This window comes from Hoplias malabaricus, chromosome 3 (assembly GCF_029633855.1).
Source record: "Hoplias malabaricus isolate fHopMal1 chromosome 3, fHopMal1.hap1, whole genome shotgun sequence".
In the NCBI taxonomy this organism is placed as follows: Eukaryota; Metazoa; Chordata; class Actinopteri; order Characiformes; family Erythrinidae; genus Hoplias; species Hoplias malabaricus.
In genome coordinates this window covers 72,824,158-72,837,953 of record NC_089802.1, presented here as the reverse complement: position 1 = coordinate 72,837,953, position 13,796 = coordinate 72,824,158, and the positions used below count along the sequence as shown (strand labels likewise).

The window sequence follows — 13,796 nt, the reverse complement described above, 5'->3', positions numbered from 1 at the left end:
AATATGAGGATGGGGAAACGTGTGTGTGTGTGTGTGTGTGAGAGAGAGAGAGGGCACATGTAAGTATGTGTGTGCCAGTGGAACGGCGTGCGGGTGTCTTTGTCTCGGTTGAACAGTGCCTGAGGGAAAACTCTAAGGCAAGTGTTTCTGGAGAGAGCTCAAACAATCTGCCTTCAGTCATGGATTGTGGAGAATGAGAGAAGTGGGGAGGGAGGGAGGGAAGAAGGAGGAGGAAGAGAGGAGAAATTAACAGAGGAAGAAGTAGTGAGCGAGGGAGGGTGTGTGGGAGAGGGATGGGGAGATGGAGGAGAGGTAGTGGGAGGGAGGCGCAGAGAGAGAGAGAGAGAGAACAGAGAGAAGCGAGAAGTGGATTCTGCAGTGAGTTTACGTTACTGTTGCACTCTGCATTTTTTTCCAGTTTTGGAGCGGTGAGTTTATTGCTGTGTGGAAAACACCAAAAATGACTTGAGAAAAGCTCTTGAATGCACTGGAACGTCACTAAACAGAAGGTCAGTTGGATGTTCTTTTACCTTTATTAGTTGCTGATGGACAGATTTCCCTGTTTTTTTGCTATTAAACAAAAGTCAATGCTTTGAATACGTTTGAAATTTGAAGGTCCTTGGGATGCTCAATAATTATAGCATCAGCAGATAATTGCTTAAAAATTAACATTAAATGATTGCATAAACTTTATTTTATATTATTTGCAATCTATTAAATTAAGTGATTTATTTTTCTGTCCTGCCACCCAGGTAGATGCTTATGTATTGGTGTTAATATCGTGCCCTAATTCCCTAATTCTATTAATGCACCATTAGAAAGCCATTTTCGTATATAATTTACTGTTAGGAAGGTCAGAGTTCTTTAATAATTCATAATTGCTTAATGTTAACTTACGCAGAGAGTTGTGCAAAGATGAGCACAGACAATACTTCATGGCTGTGACTTATTTAATCATTTAATCATCAATTGTTTTCAATCATAAAAGCAAGACAATTATATGTCAAATGAATGTACGCAGTCATCAGTCAGTTTTTCTGAGAACACAAGCAGTTTCTTTGTTTGACTTGCAAATTATCTTCTATTTTTATATGTTTCCTCTTTTCTCAGTAGCAGCTACACTGGAGAGAAACTGGACACACAAAATACACCTGTGGATTGTTATTTTTATTTTTTTACGGATCTGACGTGAGAATGGAATATGTTTTTTTTTCTTGTATCTCAGGTATTAAAATGAATTACTTCTGACCTGCTGGGGACCGTTTGTGGTGCTCTACCAAGTCCTGCAAGGTTGCCACGGGTCTAGTTTCTCAACACCGACCTCTGTTTCTCTCTGTAATGTCCTTTGACCTTGCTGTCCTTGTATCAGCTCTCCTCTGATATATCTACTGAAACATATGAATGATACACTGTAAAAAAATTCTTGTAAATTTTACAGTAAAATAGTGGCAGCAGGCACACTATTCCCAGGCAACAGAGTTCCCAGGCATTTACCGTATTTTTACAGCAACACTACTATATTTCAAATTTACAGCATATTACTGTAATTGAATAATACAATAATTTACTGTAAATACTGTGATTTACAGTGAAATACTGTAGCAGACTCGCTGTAAATTTACAGCAATCTTTACAGTGTATTTAATTACATATTTTGGCAGGAAATTAAATGAATAATGGTCTCTAACTTTTGCACTGTCCTGTGTGTATATAGTGTGTGTGTGTGTTTGTGTGTGTGTGTGCGCGTATTGTTTTCTTGCTTTGTACCAGGACAGCTGCAGATGTGTGAAGTGAAATCACCTAAGGCTTTTAGCTTGTCCTAATGAATACATTTATCCTTATCCTTCTTTCTCTCTGCTTATCTCTCTCTCACACTCACACACAATCTATCTCTATCATCTCCCCGTTCAATCTACAGCCCTTTCACTACTGACAATTGTACGTACCTGCCGTCCATGCTCCTTTGACAAGCACTTCCTCCTGTAAAAACGACACATTGTAAATACATATCATATTTACCATAAATTCTATTTGAAGTACTGTCAAATAACAAATAACAGCATATCGATTATATTACAGAGGTGTGCTTCTTCAAACATCATCTGATGTGAATATTCTACAGAGAAGAGTTACTCAACAAACGACCGGATGCGTCTGAGCTGGATTTTGTTATCTCACTTCTGTGTACAGTGCTATGGTGTGTTGCCCCTGGACTGTGGACTGGCTAATCCCGTTAGCGCTGGACGGCCATGTCTGATGAGGGAGAACGAGTGAGGACTGCTGGTATGACGTGTTTAAACAGGAGTTCTGTAGAATTAAGGTCATCATCCTTTTCAGATACTGACTCCTGTCCTGTTCTAGCAAATGGCTCCATGTACAACTCCAGCGAGGATGGAAATGCCAGCGCCGGCTCCATGCCTAAGAACTGGGTTGCGCTCCTGATCGTGCTGGCCATCATCGTCACGGTTACAGGAAATATCCTGGTCATCATGGCTGTGAGTCTGGAGAGAAAACTTCAGAATGCCACCAACTACTTCCTGATGTCACTGGCCATCACGGACATGCTCCTGGGCCTGCTGGTCATGCCTGTTGCCATGGTGACGATACTTTATGGTGAGTAGTGAAAGTAATTTTGGGATCAATAGGAGGGGAAAGTTTTTCTGAATGCCAATGTTTGGGTGACTACTTACCAAAGTAGAGTTGATATGCAATGTTTAGTTTCTAAATAGTGACTCTAATCTTTACTTTAATTGGATTATTAACTTATTTTAGCAGACTTAGTTTTGCAGACTTTTCACCCAATCATAAGCTGAACTCCCAATGTGATCAAAACTGGAAAGTTAAAGATAAGCACATGCTTTCTCTGATCCACCTGATCCTCCTTTCACACTGCCACCAATGGAACTTCACACAATGGCACAACTAGTAGAAGGAGAGTGAAGACTCCCCAGGATTGTCTCATCGTCATGTGATGAAGAGAGGGAGGGTGCTGTTCCACGCACCCAAAGAGTGAGGCCAATTGTGTCTTCAAGGACCTCTGGCCTTGGATGGCTGAGGCATCACCAAGAATCAAACAAGCGATTTCCAAACTACTAGAGAACCCCTCGTGACTTTATTAGGGTCATGCAGATTGGTGAAATGTAGTTAACAGAATTTCACAGCATCAGTGAACGAATCCAGCAGCCATTTTACACAACTTGGCGGACTCTGACTCCCTCCCATGTTTATGAAGGCAGGCGTATGAGCCTGTGTGTGTATGCCTTACTGAGGTGTGTGCAAGTGAATGGGAGTTGAAATTCGTCTTAAAGGGCTGACCAGGGTAGTGGACTTCACAACATTTTGATCATGTTTAAATAGTGTAATAAATCATACTGTCATTAAATCTTATTGAGTAGTCTGAGTGAACTTAATGAAAACCTGGATGTGGTTTGGATTTTTCTTTTAAGATAAAAGTGTGACTAATAACTACTCTTTATCCCAGCAGTAAACTACAGAATTAAGAATTAGATGCCAAAAAATCTTGGATGTTTGACATACAGTGGCTTGCAAAAGTATTCATACATGCACTCCACAAATGAAAGAGTGGCAAGAAAAAAAAACACGGTTGAAAGAAAGATATAAGAAGTGCCGTTTGCTGTTTGCCACAAGCCATATAGGGGGCACAGCAAACATGTGGAAGAAGGTGTGATATGTGTGGCAGAATAGTAATACTGCTCATCACCCTGAACACACCATCCCCACTGTAAAACATGGTGGTGGCAGCATCATGCTGTGGGGATTATTTTCTTCAGCAGGGACAGGGAAGCTGGTCAGAGTTGATGGGAAGATGTATGGAGCTAAATACAGGGCAATCCTGGAAAAAAACCTGTTGGAGGCTGCAAAAGACTTGAGACTGGGAAGGAGATTCACCTTCTGGCAAGACAATGACCCTAAGCATACAGCCAAAGCTACAGTGGAATGGTTTAGATCAAAGAATGTGTTCATGTGTTAAAAAGGCCCAGTCAAAGTCCTGACCTAAATCCCATTGAGCATCTGTGGCAAGACATGAAAACCACTGTTCACAGACGCTCTCCATCCAACCTGGCAGAGCTTGAGCTATTTTGCAAAGGGGCCTGGAGGTTGTGGGTTCGATTCCCACTCCGAGTGACTGTCTGTGAGGAGTTGGTGTGTTCTCCCTGTGTCTGCGTGGGTTTCCTCCGGGTGCTCTGGTTTTCTCCCACAGTCCAAAAACACACGTTGGTAGGTGGATTGGCGACTCAAGTAAGTGTGAATGTGTGAGTGTGTGTCTGTGTTGCCCTGTGAAGGACTGGCGCCCCCTCCAGGGTGTATTCCTGCCTTCACCCAATGATTCCAGGTAGGCTCTAGACCCACCGCGACCCTGAACTGGATAAGCGCTTACAGATAATGAATGAATGAATGAAATAATGGGCAAAAATCTCATACCCTAAAAGACTTGCAGCTGTAATTGCAGCAAAAGGTGGCCCTACAAAGTATTGATATGGGGGGGGGGGCTGAATACTTTTGCACACCACCCTTTAAACATTTTTGAAAACCATGTATTATTTTCGTTCCACTTCACAATTATTGGCTACATTGTGTTGGTCTATCACTTAAAGTCTCAATACTTTTAAGTTGTGGTTGTAAGGTGAAAAAATGTGAAAAAGTTCAAGGGGTATGAATACTTTTGCAAGCCACTGTATGAGACAGGTAGAAAATTGCATGTTTTTTCAAAGAATCACTCTTTTAAAACTCTGGACCAATGTTGGTTTTGTATACTCGCTTAGTGAAATGTATGTGTGTGTTTGTAGGTGATAATGAGACATAAAAAGGGTGTCTTGAGAGGAACCTGCTGAATAAAGATGCCACATGATGTTCAAACAGCATCAGATTTCAACACATTTTCAGGCCTAATTAACTTAAATACGCAGATTCTTAACTTCAATGACAAGAAAAAAAAGTTCATTTCCAACTTAATTTTTCTTAAAAACATCACAGTTATACTTAACATAATCACTGATGTCCTAGTTTTTTGGCCTACCAAATATAGAAATAATGTCAGCCATCTGTAGTTGTTAGACAATACCAGCAGACGTCTGTTTATTTAAGGAGGAATCAACATTCGAGGAAGAAAAAGAAAGAGGTTCTACTTCAGATGGCCCAGAGTGCCCTGGAATGTGTTTATGTGAGCGTGAGTGTGAGTTGCAACCGTCTTACTGTGAAATGGGATGTGTGATCTAGTTGGAAGACCCTTAAAGGTGTTCCACCTGAAAGAACATGAGAAAAATCCTCATGTAACTATGCTGTATTCTCTGTAGGAATTGGTGATAGGATACAATTGATGTCCTTCATGAACGGATTACAAGAAATACAAAGAATAATACCCCTGTACTGATAACAATGCCAGATGATATTTTGCAGGTAAATTGATCATCTTTGAGAGAAGGGCAGTGAAAATGGATAAAATGGTAAATGATATCATGGCTGCCTCGACTCAACCACTGTCCACTTTAAATGGGCCATATGTCAGGTTTGTTGTAACCAAAGTCAAGCCTGGCTCATGTAATCTGGCCCACGTCTGCCCCCACACAACACTTGCCAGTGCTTTAACTCTTCATCTCTAAAGTGGCACAGATTAGGCCCAAACTTGGGCTGCTGTTTGGGAAGAACCTAGGAGAGAGTCAGTTTGGAAAATAACATTTTCCTTTCCTGCTCTTGTATTTGTTGCCGTAATTCATCCTCACCACTTGCCAGCTCTGCCATGACATTCCTAACAAAATAAATGTTAAATGTGTTTTAACTCAATGATAATTCTAAATTTCTATTTATGCTCTAATCCTTCAAAAGTAGGTCAACAACATTAGCAGCATCAAGCTGTTTGGAGATATCTAGGAGATAGAACAGATAAAATAAATATGCAAGCAAATGCTATCCTTTTAGAGGTTTGTGTACACTAATGTCTATAGAAAAGCATGATATTAATTGTGCTGCACCGGAGCTGCTGCACATGAGTTTAGAGTTATCATACTCTGTGCCTGATATCTTTTAGAGAGATAGAACCTGCCCCCTCAGCATTACCCCTGAGATAGGAAACAACTATATAGTTGATGTAAATAAAATTAAGTGCAGAATGTTTGCAAATTTTGAATGAACATGACTTTTGATACATTCTGTCCATTTCAACGTCTGTGTAAAAATAAATATGTATTATTTAGAAAATGCCTTCTAGTTTGCACTATATAATGCACAAAGTTCAGAAAGAAACAGGACAAGAAAATGTCAGTCTCCCCATCCCTAGTTTTCACCAGTGCAGATGTGATATCTGAGCGTGAGGAATAATGATGCAATCCGTGTGATGAGTGGCTGGTGTGTTTGGGAGCATAATGAGTGTTTTTTGGCCGCACGGAGTGGCTGGAATGAGCCTGGCTATGTTCTCATGGGGGCAGAGTAATCCCTCCCCATCCTCACTCCATGTCTTTGATGTTGGGTTAATTAAGCTGTAATGATGCTCCTCTGTACTCCGTGAGCATGAGGAAGAAAAATAACACTGACACTTCTGGTTTGATGATCTGAAACATTTGGGCCTGTGGATTAAAAAAGGGCACTTCCAGAGAAACTGTGGAAACCGTGCTGAATGTTATTGGCATGATGAGAGATGGGCTGAAGTGACCTACTGACAGATTTGCCTTAACGGCTGCGATGAATAATTCATTCCCTGTCGCGCCCGTTTTCATGGAAAGAACGGTTGCGGCCCTTGATCCAGAATAGATAAGAGATATTAAACATGGCCAGATGGTTCACGACATGGTCAAGCGGTCACGCTCCAGAGTCACGATACAATGGAGCCAAAAAACCAAAAAGCACGTTAGACTGTCCATCACTATGCACATCCTTAGCTTCTTGGCTCTCTTGATATCTTAGCTCAGTTGACTCTTCTCTGACATTCAACTATCAATGTAGGTGTTATGTGAGTACTTGCTCACCACAAAGTTTCCATATTTGCATTAAACATGTGCACACTCACAGTCCAATCTATTAGACATATATACCTCCTTGGTCCACCTTGTAGATATAAAGTCACAGTTGCTGCACAGTTTGCGTTGGTCGTCGTCTAATCCTTCGTCAGTGGACTCTGAACTCACAGGACACTGTTGGTTGTTGGACTATTCTTAGTCCGTCAATGACACTAAGGTGTTTAAAACTGAAAAAAAAAAAAACACTGCTGTATCTGATCCCGCCCGTACCAGCACAGCACACACACATCACCACATCAGTGTCAGTGCAGCACTGAGAATAATCTACCATCCAAATAATACCCGCTCTGTCCTGTGGTCGTCCTGACCACTGAAGAAGAGGCTGAAATTGGGGAGGAACAGATGGACAAATATACAGTGTGGGCCATGTATATGGATACACCTTAATAAAATGGGAATGGTTGGTGATATTAACTTCCTGTTTGTGGCACATTAGTATATGGGAGAGGGGAAACTTTTCAAGATGGGTGGTGACCCATCTTGAAAAGTTTCCCCTCTCCCATATACTAATGTGCCACAAACAGGAAGTTAATATCACCAACCATTCCCATTTTATTAAGGTGTATCCACATAAATGCCCCACCCTGTACATATTGTGTAATGCTGTAAATACCTTTTAGTGTAATTAAGAGATGGTAAAAGTTAGTGCTCTATCATTACATCATCCTCATTAGCATGAGTGCCTCATTTAAAATTCATTAATGCTAATGTGTTTGAGCCAATCAGATATGTTGTATGCTACAGTGGGTCCGAAGGGCTCATCTGGTGCCAGGCCAGTATTTCAGATTACATAATTACATGTCATAGCTTTGATGTCTTCCCTGTTATTTAAAGCGTGGGCTCAAGATGCACAGTGACCCTGACCAGGACAAAGCGGCTACTTAAATGGAATGAATGAATCAATGGATGATACAGAAACTCCAAGTACATAAAGTTTAGTTTGTGGACGTGTGCAAGACAGGCGACCGCTTTAAATGTTGTTTTAGATGATGGTGAAAGTCTTGGTACTTATCATATCTTGTGTGGTTTTTAGAAGCTGTAATTATTACTATAATCCTGCTTTGGGAAACTGTTTTATTTGCTTTTTATTTACTTTTTATTTGCCTTTACCAATGGCCTACCTTTATCTTCTCATAATACCTTCTATGAAACACATTGCATGTTCTTAATTGCCAGAAAGTGTGATGGGTTGTCTCTGATATTAGTCAGTATTGTAACATTCACACAACCCTACATCAGCATGAGCTATTTTGGGCCTTTGTTGGGCAGCAAGGTCATTCTTAGGTAGCACTGGCCGACTGCATGTTTCATTAAAAAGTGAGTTAATCAGGTCTCCCAAGTGTTGTAACTGTACAAGACTTTGCTGTATTCTCTGGAGAATGTGCGTTTGAATCGTGCTGCTGCCAGGGGCCCAAGACAATATATTAGGTCTTGTTTAATTGGATGTAGTGCTGTGCAGTGTTGCTTGAAATGTTGAAAAAAAATCACTCTATTGTTTTTAATGGCCTTTTTATGTGGCCTTGCCTGGTGCAATTTGTTCTAATTTAAAATCTCAGACAAATGAAACATACAGTAGATTGGGAGCACATCTTTAGGTGCACTTTAAGAGAAAATAGTTCTATATGGGTACTTCAGCTGGTGGCCCAAGGGTTATAAATCCCCTGCTTTGAGCTCTGTAGCAGCAGAGTGATGGAGCACCATTTCATTACCTTTGGGAATGAGTATGTCTGCAAATGTTTAGCCATATAGTGTGTATTAAAGCATTGTTTCTCTGTCTAAAGCTGTGGAAGTTGTGCCTTCACTGGGTTCCACCCCAGTGACAATACTCTGTTTTGAGAGCGCATGGCCATTTTTTATTCACTTTATACTCTACAGTCCAGCCTCTTTGTCCACACAATGACGAGATTTGATCCCTTTATCAGCGATGTAATGGTTTATAATAGAGAGACAGAATAATTGAATTCATAAGGAAATCTAAACACGTTTAGGAATGCTCTGAGCTAAGCCTGGTGTGCTGAAGAGAGTTTGATATACCCATGGATCCCTCCATTGTGCATCTTCCACAATGGTACTGAAAGCCTGCAGTGAGCTCAAGAGCTGTCCTCTAATTTCAAGTCTTCCCCAACAGTCTTCACACCCAGTCTCTCCGGATGCATAATCTTCCAAACTTCAAAGCCAGAAAGAGACAGAGTTGGAGTTGGGATCTCTCTGCTTCCCCCTCCCCAGATGCTTCCTCTTTTTATTCAGCAGCACAGAGTGCTAATCCTCGTTAGACTTTTGTGCTTGTTTTGTCAGCGAGGAAAACCTACCCCAATCTCAGATGATGAATCATCTCCAGGGGTATAGCAGAGAAGACAGCACTTGTTTTAGATCCACAGGCCATGGGCTTGCGTGATGTAATGCGTTCAGACAAAATGGAAGCAAGCCTCAGCGAGTTTTGGGCATTTTAGTGCTCTGTTTCCACTATTTCAAGACTTAACTGTAAAAAGGTTAAAGCCCGGTCAGTTTCCTCTGGTGATTTTTACAGACATTGATTTGCTCTGGGTGTAAAAGGAGCTTAAAAAGGAATTTGGCCCAAGTGTAGTGTCTTTATCTGCCTTAATTATCTGTTACTGATATCATGACAGACATTACGGGGAAACCCTTTCAATTTTCCAAGATAAAGCAAGCTGGGAATACATTTTCACACCAAGAGGGGTGACTGACAAGTGACGACAGGTCATTATAAGAGAAAAGCACTTTAAAATGGGCAAGGAAGATTTGACAACTAAATAATATCATCTATAAAAAGCAGATTAGCCTGAATGCACTGGCACAGAAACAGGAACAAATAAGTGTGAGCGGTCACATGGCCATAATGGAGATACATGTTAACAGATGCCATGTGATGCTTTCATTATCCTGAAAAAAAAGTTTAGTTTAATTACAAATTCTTATCCTATTTCCATGGGGAATTACTTGACATTTCTACTGCATCCACATTCAAATATGTGGTAACTTGTGCTGTTTGCAAGATTATTGCAAGAGTTTCTTTCCAGAATGCTAATGCTAACATTTCAATATCAGCGTCAAAGTCAAATTTATATTTGTGATATTTTTCTTAATGTTTTGGAGCACAAAATGTATGCCTTTGTTATAATTATTCCAAATTTACCAACGCTTGCTGGACAAAAAGAAATATGGGCATTTCTAACAGGTTAAATGTAAAGAACCTGCCCCATAGGCCCTTAGGTACACTGCTCTTGCCAGGAATATGGTCCCACAATTTTTCTTTACATCTGCTTTTGTAGATTACAAATGGCCCTTCCCACCTGCTCTGTGTCCTATCTGGATCTACTTGGACGTGCTGTTTTCCACAGCTTCCATCATGCACCTGTGTGCCATCTCTCTGGATCGCTACATCGCCATCCGCAATCCCATCCAACACAGCCGCAGCAACTCCCGTGCTCGAGCCAGGGTCAAAATCACCGCAGCCTGGACAATCTCTGTAGGTAAGAACTGACTTACAGAGCCATTCAAACTTGGAGATACGTGATTAAATGCATAGTTATTTTATGTTGTATGGATATATGCTTAAACTCAACCTAGATACAGTTTTGAATCTGATCCTGAATTTTCTCTACAGGGATCTCTATGCCAGTTCCTGTCCTCGGCCTCCAAGATTGGAACAACGTGTTCGATAAAAACAGCTGCCAGCTGACAGACAAGTGGTTTGTCTTAATTGGCTCCTTTGTGGCTTTCTTCATCCCCCTTCTCATCATGGTGGTCACATACTTCCTTACTATCAGGGCGCTGCAGAGCCAGGCAACCATGTGTTTGGATCAGCTTATGGCGCGTCCAAAGTGGTTGTCTATGCTGGAGCTGCTGCCCAGAGGCTCGTTGTCCTCTGAGCGCTTGTTTGGCCGAGGGTCACTCTGTCCTGATTCCATTGTTGGAACCTCCAGACCGTTTGGCCGGCGTACCATGCAGTCCATCAACAATGAGCGAAAGGCCTCCAAGGTCCTGGGTGTGGTATTCTTCCTCTTCGTCATCATGTGGTGCCCGTTCTTCATCACCAACGTTGTGGGTGTGGTTTGTGACTCAGAACTCATGGAAAGGCTACTGAACATCTTTGTGTGGGTGGGCTACCTCTCGTCCGCTGTGAACCCACTGGTCTACACACTTTTCAACAAGACATACAGAGCCGCATTCGCCCGTTACATGCGCTGCCGCTACCGTGAGAAGAGGAGGCCTTTGCAGGTAATCCTGGTCAACACCATCCCTCCAATGGCCTATAATTCTTCCAAGCTCCCCTTGCAGGGAAATGTCTCTTTGAGACAGTCCACAGAGGGAAGTGGGTCGGGAGACTCCCCCAACCAGACGGAGACGTACGATTCAGAAAGAAGATGTGAAAAGAATGAGAACGTGAGCCATGTGTGAAACTGGAATGGTCATTCACTCTGTAGTCAGTTAGAAGGCCAGTAGGCCTAGCAGCAGTTCTACACATGTAGTTTTAGAGCACGCTGTCATTTTTGGCATGTGGCCTATAGCAGTCAGGGTTCAGAAAACCTGCATCTATCAATCAACCACTTAAGCCAGCCTAGCTTTAAATCATGACAGAAAATGGTCAAATAATGCTGTTTTGGCAACTGAAATAATCTCAAATCTAATCAATATATTTTGGTGATCAAGGATTTTTTGTTTTTTATTTGGAAAAAAGCAAAATCATCTACCAATTGGATTGCCGACTCAAAAGTGCTCGTAGGTGTGAGTGAATGTGTATGTGTGTGTCGCCCTGTGAAGGATTGGTGCCCCCTCCGTGGTGTGTTCCTGCCTTGCGCCCAATGATTCCGGGTAGGCTCCGGGTAGGGTATATATATATTTTTTATATATTTTTTTATTTATTTATTGTGTTCATTATGAACATGGATGAAATCCTTAATCATAAATCACATAATGCTCTGAAACTGCAGGTCTAGAATTGTTTGCTAGGTCTCCGGATGGATATCCCTTCATTTTCCATATTAAAATGACAACAATCCATTCTACCTTAAGTAATTACAGAAAATAAGTGCCATGGATTTCCCATGACTCAGAATGAAAGGATGTGCCATTGCTCACATTTTTCAAATGGATCCAACCCCAGAGACAGTACTTGAAGAAAGCTGACATTGCAGGACTTCGCAGCAGATTAGCATATTTCCTAAGGTTTTCAAAATAATGAGCTGGTGGAGCAACTCTGATCTGTCTGCACTTTCAAGGATGTAACATGAACATGAAATGTCTGGCTGAAAAGTGACATTTGTGTGTTAAATGTATTTTCACGGTGAGTGGTCGGTATCTAGGGAAATGTAACGTTGAAAAATAACTACGATTTTATGGACCATTTTGTTTGGTTCTCTGGGAATCAATACTTTATAAATTCTACGTGGCTTTATGAAGAACAGTGTATAATGTTTAAATGTGTTTATGTAAATAAACAGACTTATCTTGATGGTAGAGCTATATGTTTTACCTATTTATGGCCTGAGTAAGTGAACAGGAGAAAACAAGTCACTAAAAAAGCTGCATCTTGAAACGTAACACGTGGCACTGGTATTCCAAACACCATATATCAGTGCAATAATGTGCTCTCAACAATGAAGTGTTGTGCTCTCTCCCTAATGGAGACCATTTTAAGGCTAAAACAGCAGCTTAATAAAGTACCACATAAGTATCCGACCAGTTTTAAATCCTTCTGTCCTCTTTGCTATCAGTGGTTCTAACATTTAATAAACGTAAGCAAACTGAGTGCCAAGAAGAACTATGGATATCATAATTCTGTCAAATTTTAATATGAGATCTCAGGTACTAAAAGGCCAGCACATTTTCCTTAACATATATCACTTGCAAAGTGGTCTACAAACATTGCACTCGTGAATGCAGTGACTAGCTGTTCGTGTTGAAGATAATGTGGTGCAAAACAATGCAGTATATGTCTGGTGGTGAGTGGAAAGATGAATATGGTGGGTATGGGAAATTATCTCAGCTAAAAGATCAGAAGGACATCACAGGTACATGTGATTCAACGTTTAAAGAACATCTGGAAATTACGCTGAAGATATGTATATACTTTTTGCTGCTATTACAGTTTATGTACTTTGAATTTGAAGTGATTAGTTGTACACTTTTGAAATGAAGTGTGTTGTGATGGTGCAGTTGATATTGATTTGTTTGATAACAGCAAGGAGAATTAACATTACTTTGTAGAGGAAGTAATAAATAATCTCATTACAATCTGAGGCTAGTAATTGATAACACTCCAGCACCGCTGCCTGTAGTCCTATGTATGGTCCTAGCAAGCGGAAAGAGGAACAATTGAATGTCTGTGACTGTCATGTGGTCATTAAATGAGGCTGTCCAGCAGAAACATCCTTCAGAGTAGCCAGAGTCTTCAGCTATGTAACTGCAGGGCTGGACCAAGCTGAGTCCAGTCATGTCCTACGGCTCTATGTGGGTCACACAGAAGGTGAGTGGTTTTCGTTTTTATAATATAAAGTTAATCAGACGCCCAGAATTTGTTATTACATTAGAAGCATTTCAAAGGTAACTTCACTGATGTTAAAAAAAACAGCTTTTTTTTTTTTTTTAACACAAACTGGTTTAAGCAGCTTTTTCTTTCTGGAATACGTTGAAATCAGTTCAGTGGAAACAACATGGAAAATAGCTCTCTGCCTAAAATCATGGACGCAGGTTCATCTGGCATTTCTTCGGACATTAACAGGTAGTATGTATCCTTTAACAGTC

General features: G+C 40.9%; 1 protein-coding gene across 3 annotated transcripts; it reads left to right on the top strand.

Annotated features, from left to right (window-relative positions):
- The first annotated feature begins 382 nt into the window (after positions 1-382).
- Positions 383-12,504, top strand: htr2ab (5-hydroxytryptamine (serotonin) receptor 2A, genome duplicate b). Of its 3 annotated transcripts, XM_066665513.1 has the most exons (5): positions 1,969-1,998; positions 2,080-2,283; positions 2,362-2,613; positions 10,322-10,522; positions 10,657-12,504. In XM_066665513.1, the coding sequence occupies exons 2-5, from the start codon at positions 2,250-2,252 to the stop codon at positions 11,448-11,450; spliced, it is 1,281 nt and encodes a 426-aa protein (XP_066521610.1). In that variant the 5' UTR covers positions 1,969-1,998; positions 2,080-2,249; the 3' UTR covers positions 11,451-12,504. The 3 variants fall into 3 exon arrangements, with proteins under 3 accessions (XP_066521609.1, XP_066521610.1, XP_066521608.1); XM_066665512.1 differs by lacking the exon at positions 1,969-1,998 and adding an exon at positions 383-509 and having other exon boundaries at positions 2,191-2,613; XM_066665511.1 differs by having other exon boundaries at positions 2,080-2,613.
- The last annotated feature ends 1,292 nt before the right edge of the window (positions 12,505-13,796 follow it).

What these genes read in the sequence shown, in the direction of transcription:
- htr2ab (XM_066665512.1), top strand. Translation starts at nt 2,250, where the DNA reads ATGTCTGATGAGGGAGAACGAGTGAGGACTGCTGGTATGACGTGTTTA. An exon ending in CATGGTGACGATACTTTATG is followed by an intron (nt 2,614 to 10,321) that starts GTGAGTAGTGAA and finishes CTGCTTTTGTAG; the next exon opens with ATTACAAATGGCCCTTCCCA. An exon ending in AGCCTGGACAATCTCTGTAG is followed by an intron (nt 10,523 to 10,656) that starts GTAAGAACTGAC and finishes TTTTCTCTACAG; the next exon opens with GGATCTCTATGCCAGTTCCT.